This window comes from Symphalangus syndactylus, chromosome 15, assembly GCF_028878055.3.
Source record: "Symphalangus syndactylus isolate Jambi chromosome 15, NHGRI_mSymSyn1-v2.1_pri, whole genome shotgun sequence".
Lineage (NCBI taxonomy): Eukaryota > Metazoa > Chordata > Mammalia > Primates > Hylobatidae > Symphalangus > Symphalangus syndactylus.
In genome coordinates this window covers 80,378,518-80,386,931 of record NC_072437.2, presented here as the reverse complement: position 1 = coordinate 80,386,931, position 8,414 = coordinate 80,378,518, and the positions used below count along the sequence as shown (strand labels likewise).

Sequence of the window (8,414 nt, the reverse complement as noted above, 5' to 3'; positions counted from 1 at the left end):
GACACAACAAAACACCATAGATTGAGTGGCTTAAACAACTAAAGATTATTTTCTGAGACATCTAGAAGCTTCAAGTTCAACATCAAGGTGTTAGAGCAGGGTCGATATCTGGTGAGGACACTCCCCTGTTGTTGCAGAAGGCCTCCTTCTCACTATCCTCATACAGCCTTTCCTCTGTGCTCACATGGAAAGAGAGAGATCTCTCTCTCTTCCTTTTCTTTTTTTTTTTTTTTTGAGACGGAGTCTCGCTCTTTCACCCAGGCTGGAGTGCAGTGGCGCGATCTCGGCTCACTGCAGGCTCCGCCCCCCGGGGTTCACGCCATTCTCCTGCCTCAGCCTCCCTTGTAGCTGGGACTACAGGCGCCTGCCACCTCGCCCGGCTAATTTTTTGTATTTTTAGTAGAGACGGGGTTTCACCGTGTTAGCCAGGATGGTCTCGATCTCCTGACCTTGTGATCCGCCCGCCTCGGCCTCCCAAAGTGCTGGGATTACAGGCGTGAGCCACTGCGCCCGGCCCTCTCTCTTCCTTTTCTTATAAGATCACTAATCTCACTACGAGGGTCCCACACTCATGACCTCATCTAAACCTAATTACCTCACAAAGGCCCTACCTCTATATACCATCGCATTGGGGGTTAGGGTTCAACACATGAATTTAGGGAGGACACAAACCTTCAATCTATTACATTTTGCTTCAGTCTGTTTTCAGTATACCAGCCCGAGTGATCATGTTAAAAACATGTAACACCATGTTGTTCCTTTCCACAAAATCTTTCAAACATTTCCCGTTTTATTTATTTATTTATTTATTTATTTATTTATTTATTTATTGAGACGGAGTCTTGCTCTATCACCCAGGCTAAAGTGCAGTGGTGTGATCTTGGCTCACTGCCAGCTCCGTCTCCCAGGTTTACACCATTCTCCTGCCTCAGCTTCCCAAGTAGCTGAAACTACAGGTGCCCACCACCACGCCCGGCTAATTTTTTGTATCTTTAGTAGAGACCGGGTTTCACCGTTAGCCAGGATGGTCTCCATCTCCTGATCTCATGATCTGCCCACCTCGGCCTCCCAAAGTGCTGGGATTACAGGTGTGAGTCACCACACCCACCCCCGTTCTCTTTTCACTTTAATTTCCTCTTCTCAATTCTTGTCTTAGTTATCTATTGCTTGTAACAAATTATCCTGACATATAGTGGCTTAAAACAACATTAAATAGTTATTTTCTCAAATAATTTCTAAGAGTCAGAAATTCAGGAGCAGCTTAGCAGCATGTTTCTGCCTCAGGTTGCAGTCAAGATGTCACCTAGAATTGTAGTCAACTTGATAGATGCTGAAGGTTACACCAGATAGTCCTGTTCAATATTGGAGAAAACAAACAGCATAGGGATATAAATGCCTGAAGGCAAGAACCACTGGAGGCCACTTTGGAGGCTAGCTACTACAGTATGCCTACATCTAATTAAGACCACATTTCTCGGTTTCTCTTGTGACCGGGTTTGGCCATGTAACTAAATTTTGGCCAGTGAAACATAAATAAAAGCATTGTATGCAATCTTTAGGTTGTACCCTTAAAGGGAATGAACTTGCCGTCCAGTATCCTTTTCCCCCTTCTCACTAGCTACATTGTATATGTGTTGGATGCAAATAAGAGCAACACGGTAGAGAAGGCAGAGCAGAGCAAATGGGGAAACCTAGATCCTTGACTCCATTAAGTCCTCATCCTAGCCCCTGGCTTGCATATGCCTGGACTAGTATCTAAGAGCAAACTTCCATGTGTTTAAACTATAGTTATTTTCATTCTCTACAATTGCAGCTGAGCCTAAAGTTTAACTAATATAAGTCATATAAGTGAGATGAGTTAGATAGAAGTCCAATGACACATGGGGATGGCCTGAGGAAGTAAGATAATGACCAACTAGTACTTACAGAATAACAAATATAGCAACTCCTCTTATGTAGTATTACATTGTAGGAATATACTGCAATTTATTCCTCTATGGTTGATAGGCATTTGAGTAGTTTCTAGTTTTACACTCCAATGAATAACGCTGATACGAACATTTTCATATATGACTTTTGGTGAATACGTGTACACAGTTGTGTTGGACATCTGGGAATCGAATTGATGGATATAAAAATGTTCAGCCTTAGATGATTCTGCTAAACTGTTTTCTAAAAAGGTTGTATTAATTTACAAGCCCACTAGCAGAGTGCAAGAATTTTAGTTGTTTCACCTCTTTGCCCAAAACAGTCTTTCTCTTTCATTTTAACCATTTTGTTGAGTGTATAGAGATATCTCATTATGATTGTAGTTTGCATTTCCCAGTGACAAATGAAGTTCCTTTTTATATATTTGTTAGCCATTTGGATATTTGTGTGTGTGTGTGTAAAGTGCTTGTTCAAGTATTTTGCCCTGCTCACTTTGTTTTTTCAGAGCTTAAATAATAATGATCACTACATTTATTGAATATACTATGTTGGATACATGATATGAAATGTTTCATACTTACCTAATGTATACAACAACACTATTCAGGAGGTCATGTAAATATTATTCCTATTTCACAGGAGAAGAAACTGAGGCCCTGAGATGTTCAGTGATTTGCCCAAAGTCACTCAGTTGTACATAGTACAGCCAAAATCTAAACACAGGACTATTTGACAAAACCAGAAGCTTGAACAGCAAGCTCTTCGTTGTGAAGCAGGTTCACTAATTACTAATCCTGAGTGAGAACCTCCACTGCATGGAGAATAGTAAAGTTCACTATGCCAACCATCAGAAACAGGAGTCCATATATTTATGCCCACTGCATCCTGGGCTACTATTTAGGTCCACAATATACTGGTTATCTACTTGTCTGAGTTTAACGAGACAGAACACACACACAAGTTATATGAAACTGGTTTACTACTTACAGATAGTAAGGAACAGAAGATGTCTCAGATCCATTGTGAACAAGTCCCCAAGGCTCAAGAAAGCTGCCCAGGGAGGATGCAGTCTTGACAGTGCATGCCCCACTTGCAGCACAGCTGAGGGACCCCGAAAAGCAGTCTGCCCTGGGTTATGCACTTCAGAGGCCATGTCACTGGGCAAAGCTTTGAAGGACATCCTGCTTCTAGGGGACAGAGGAACAAAGCCTGGGCTGTCCCAGGCAGTCCCTCTCTAACTCAAGATGTTACATTCCTTAGGAGGGACAGAAACAAGGCCTGGGCTATTTCAGGCAGTTTCTTTCTTTTCTTTTCTTTCTTTCTTTTTTTTTTTTTTTTTTTTTTTTTTTTTGCTGTAAATACACGTGTTTGGTGAGTGAGGCGCAACAGAAGGCAGAGAGATGGCGCTGTACACAGCTGGTATAGGCTTGGAGGTGGAACGCCAGAGAGACAGACACACAGACAGTCCGCCCAGCAGGGTAGGCCGGGCAGCATTCTGGGGCTTGTAACACTTGGTTGGTGGGCGAGAGCCAGAAGGAGGTCTGGCCCAGGGCTGGAGGGGCCGAGGCACCCCGCAGGCTCCAAGGTCCGAGGTCCTGGGTGGCATCAGTGGTGGCGCCTGGGCTCAGCTCACATCATTCAGGGCCTTGCGGGCAAACTCGGGCAGCACGAAGGCGGTGCGGTGCACGTCGGAGTTGTAGTACTTCAGCTGCATCTGTGCCACCTGCTGCTGCGTCAGCGGCTGCACCAGCTCCTGGAAGTTGGTGCTCGGGTTCTTGCTGCAGCATGAAGCCGATCTGGCCGCTGGAGTAGGTGGGGATGGTGCAGTAGGCGTAGGCCACCACGGGGAACAGGGACTGGCAGAACTGCCGCATCTCCTTGATGAGGTCCAGGTACAGCCACTGGCACTCGCCCTGGCAGCAGAGGACACCATCTTCCTTGAGGGCCGTCTTCATGAGCTGGTAATAGTACTCCTTGAAGAGACTTTCGGCGGGGCCTATGGGTTCTGAGGAGTCAGTGATGATCACATCGAAGGCATCCTGATTCTGTTTCATGAACTCAAAACCGTCACCCACATGTAGGGTCAGCTTCGAGCTAGAGTAGCCAATGGCCATGCCTGGCAGGAACTTCTTGGAGACTTGGATGACATCCTCGTCGATCTCACACTGGACCACGGACTCCACGGAGCGGTGCTTCACCACCTCACGCAGGACACCTCCATCTCCGCCCCCGATGATCAGCACCTTTCGCGGGTTGGGGTGGCTGCAGAGAGGCAGGTTGGCGATCAACTCCTGGTAGGAGAACTCGTCTCTCTCCGTGCACTGGATGACACCATCCAACACCAGCACGTTGCCATAGGTCTTACTGCGGAAGACGAGGATGTCCTGGTAGCGCGAGCGCTGGTGGTGGAGCAGCTGCTCCACCTGCAGCGACAGGGCCTGGCCGGGCCACAGGCTGCAGGTCTCGCGGAACCAGCCCTCGTGGATGGCGGCGGGGCCGGAGGCGGCGGGGCGGTCGGGGCCGGGCTCCATGGCAGGCGGGCGGGCGGCGCGGGGCGCGGGCCGGGTACTGCAGGCCGCGCGCGGCGCCGCAGCACAACGGGACCAGCTCCGCCAGCCGCCCGCGCCGCCCAGGCACTTTCTTTCTATCTCAGGATACAACATTCCCAGCACATTCTGTTGACAACCACGCGCAAGAAATGAGGGAGAACTGGATTCGTCCATGGCCACGTGGAGAAGTGTCCTGCATTGATGGATAACACAGGGACCACTCACTTTCTTCAGACTGCATGTAACCTCATTACCTTAACCATTCTCATCACTGTCTCTTGGTCAAGGATTGTCTTACTGGTAATTCAAGGAGAGGAGCCATATATTTAGGTGGGTGCAAAAGTAAATGTGGTTTTTGCCATTATTTTTAATGATAAAAACTGCAATTATTTTTGCACCAACCTAATAATTGGTGGGCTACTGTGGACTATACTGCAAAGTCTGGAACTCTAACCCATGTGATGTGCCTGTGGCGAATCCCAAACCCATATCCCAGTCCTGGAAACATGAAAGGTCATGGAAATTCCTAATACGACTCCTTTTCTAAGTCAAGTCAAACAGGAGAACCCAAGGCCTTATCCACAGAAATGAAACTCTTATTAGCTACCAGAAGATATCAGGATGGAACATTGTCACAAAATGTCTGTGGAATGCCCAGTGCCTCCTAGTTAGGACAACAGAGTTCCAGCTTCACTGGAAACTGTATTCTGTGCCAGGCATTTCTATATTGGTAAGTAAAACTATAAACACTACTTTATTTCTATTCTGAAAGGAATTACAAGATAAAACACCCTTCCTTCCTTCCTTCCTTCCTTCCTTCCTTCCTTCCTTCCTTCCTTCCTTCCTTTCTTTCTTTCTTTCTTTCTTTCTTTCTTTCTTTCTTTCTTTCTTTCTTTCTTTCTTTCTTTCTTTTCTTTCTTCTTTTCTTTTCTTCCTTCTGTGGCCCAGGCTGGAATCTAGTCGGCTCGCTGCAGACTCCCTGCCTCCGGCTCCCCTGATTCTCTTGCCCCGGCCTGCGGGCTGCCTGGGATTGCCGGCGCGCGCCACCACCGCTGCCTGCTTTTTCTCCTTTGGCTGGAGGCGCGGTTTCGCCATGTCGGCCAGGCTGGTCTCCAGCTCCTGACCCCGAGTGCTCTGCCCGCCTCGGCCTCCCGAGGTGCTGGGACTGCAGACGGAGTCTCGCTCACTCGGTGCTGTGCTCGGTGTTGCCCGGGCTGAAGTGCGGTGGCGTGGTCTTGGCTCGCTGCAGCCTCCGCCTCCCAGCCGCCTGTCTTGGCCTCCCAGGGTGCTGGGATTGCAGCCCCTGCCCGGCCGCCGCCCCGTCTGGCAGGTGGGGAGCGTCTCTGCCCGGCCGCCCCGTCTGGGAAGTGAGGAGCGCCTCTGCCCAGTCACCCATCGTCTGGGAAGTGAGGAGCACCTCTGCCCGGCCACCCATCGTCTGGGAAGTGAGGAGCGCCTCTGCCCAGCAACTCATCGTCTGGGAAGTGAGGAGTGCCTCTGCCCGGCCGCCCCGTCTGGGAAGAAGTGAGGAGCTCCTCTGCCGGGGCGCCCCGTCTGGGAAGAAGTGAGGAGCGTGTCTGCCCGGCCGCCCCGTCTGGTAAGTGAGGAGCGCCTCTGCCCGGCCGCCCCGTCTGGGAAGAAGTGAGGAGCACCTCTGCCCGGGCGCCCCATCTGGGAAGAAGTGAGGAGGGCCTCTGCCCGGGCGCCCTGTCTGGGAAGAAGTGAGGAGCGCGTCTGCCCGGCAGCCCCGTCTGGGAAGTGAGGAGCGCCTCTGCCCGGCCGCCCCGTCTAGGAAGTGAGGAGCGCCTCTGCCCAGCCGCCCCGTCTGGAAAGAAGTGAGGAGCGCCTCTGCCCGGCCGCCCCGTCTGGGAAGAAGTGAGGAGCGCCTCTGCCCGGCCGCCCCGTCTGGGAAGTGAGGAGCGCCTCTGCCCGGCCGCCCATCGTCTGGGAAGTGAGGAGCGCCTCTGCCCGGCCGCCCATCGTCTGGGAAGTGAGGACTGCGTCTGCCCGGCCACCCGGTCTGGGATGTGGGGAGCGCCTCTGCCTGACCCCCCCATCTGGGAGGTCTACCATGGAGGCCAGAAGCAATGTGGGGGCTGGACGTGGTGGCTCACGCCTGTAGTCCCAGCACTCTGGGAGGCCGAGGCGAGTTGATCACTTCAGGCTAGGAGTTGGAGACCAGCCTGGCCAACATGGTGAAACATATGAAAAATACAATAGACAAACCAACCAACCAACCCAGTGACAACAAAACAGGTCTACCCTGGAGTCATACTCTAATTATTTCTATTTTCCTCCCTTTCTGATCCTTTATCCCACTTTCTTTTTCTTCCTCTTCCTTCTCCTTCTTCTTTGTGAAATAGAGGATTGAGTTATTATCATTGATCGATATAAAGTCCCTCTCTCATTTATTTTCTTTAATTCCCACTCCCCATTTCTATTCCCCATCTTCCCATGTGCAACCTTCCTTATATGTTTGATATGCATCTTTTTGTTTGTATGTATTTTTAGAAAATGTTTATTGGTTTGTGTGCCAAAAAAATTAATAATAATAAAAAAATGATAAAACACACTCGCCAGGTGCAGTGGCTCACGCCTGTAATCCCAGCACTTAGAGAGGCCAAGGCAGGCGGATCACCTGAGGTTGGGAGTTCAAGACCAGCCTGACCAACATGGAGAAACCCTGTCTGTACTAAAAATACAAAATTAGCAGGGTGTGGTGGTGCATGCCTGTAATCCCAGCTACTTGGGAGGCTGAGGCAGGAGAATGACATGAACCTGGGAGACAGAGCTTGCAGTAAGCTGAGATTGCACCACTGCACTCCAGCCTGGGGGACAGAGTAAGACTCTGTCTCAAAAAAAAAAAAAAAAACACTACAGATATAGCTCTGTGATGCTTTAGCAATTTAAAACCAAAAGCCACTAAAACTGAAGTTAAGAATTCTTTGAGGTGGCCGGGCGCGGTGGCTCACGCTTGTAATCCCAGCACTTTGGGAGGCCGAGGCGGGTGGATCACGAGGTCAGGAGATCGGGACCACGGTGAAACCCCATCTCTACTAAAAATGCAAAAAAAAAATTAGCCGGGCGTGGTGGCGGGCGCCTGTAGTCCCAGCTACTCCGGAGGCTGAGGCAGGAGAATGGCGTGAACCCGGGAGGCGGAGCTTGCAGTGAGCCGAGATCGCGCTACTGCACTCCAGCCTGGGTGACAGAGCGAGACTCCATCTCAAAAAAAAAAAAAAAAAAAGAATTCTTTGAGGACAAATTTAAGTATTATTAGAAAAAATATATAAAGCTCTTACATTGACAACTCAAAAATTATAACATCAATATATACTGCATCAAGCTGCAATTTATGGCCCTCACAAGATTCTAAAAGGTAGATTGGACAGGTGGGGTTATTATGATTAATATTTCCATCTTACAAATAAAGCAACCAAATTTCAGAGAGTTTCAATGATTGCCTGAGGTCACAAAACTCTTTAAATGGCTTTGCCAGGTCTCAAGTTCAGATCTTCTGCCTTTGTGGCCATTACTGTTTCCACTGTACCACATGTTTTCTTACATACCTGGTGATATTTACGAAGGACTATGAGGCTCACAAAAGTGTTGGCTTGGAGTTAAAACATCGGAACAATTAGGAGTTCCCTAAGAAGGGGCATCTTTGGAAAAGGAACAGATGTTGGGTAAAAATAACTGGTACTCCTAAGGCTGGGCATGGTGGCTCATGCCTGTAATCCCAGCAATTTGGGAGGCCAAGGCAGGCGGGTATCACTTGACGTCAGGAGTTTGAGACCAGATTGATCGGCTGGGCGCGGTGGCTCACGCCTGTAATCCCATCACTTTGGGAGGCTGAGGTGGGCGGATCACGAGGTCAGGAGATCGAGACCATCCTGGCTAACACGGTGAAACCCCGTCTCTACTAAAAATACAAAAAAT

The 8,414-nt window shown here is 49.4% G+C and overlaps 1 protein-coding gene across 1 annotated transcript; it reads right to left on the bottom strand.

The window, feature by feature from the left end:
- Window positions 1-3,244: 3,244 nt before the first annotated feature.
- LOC129464036 (spermidine synthase-like) lies at window positions 3,245-4,471 on the bottom strand. Its single transcript, XM_055244871.2, is given in 2 exon segments — window positions 3,245-3,713; window positions 3,715-4,471. Coding segments are annotated over 2 exon segments (906 nt in total). The 5' UTR covers window positions 4,461-4,471; the 3' UTR covers window positions 3,245-3,553.
- Between the last annotated feature and the right edge of the window lie 3,943 nt (window positions 4,472-8,414).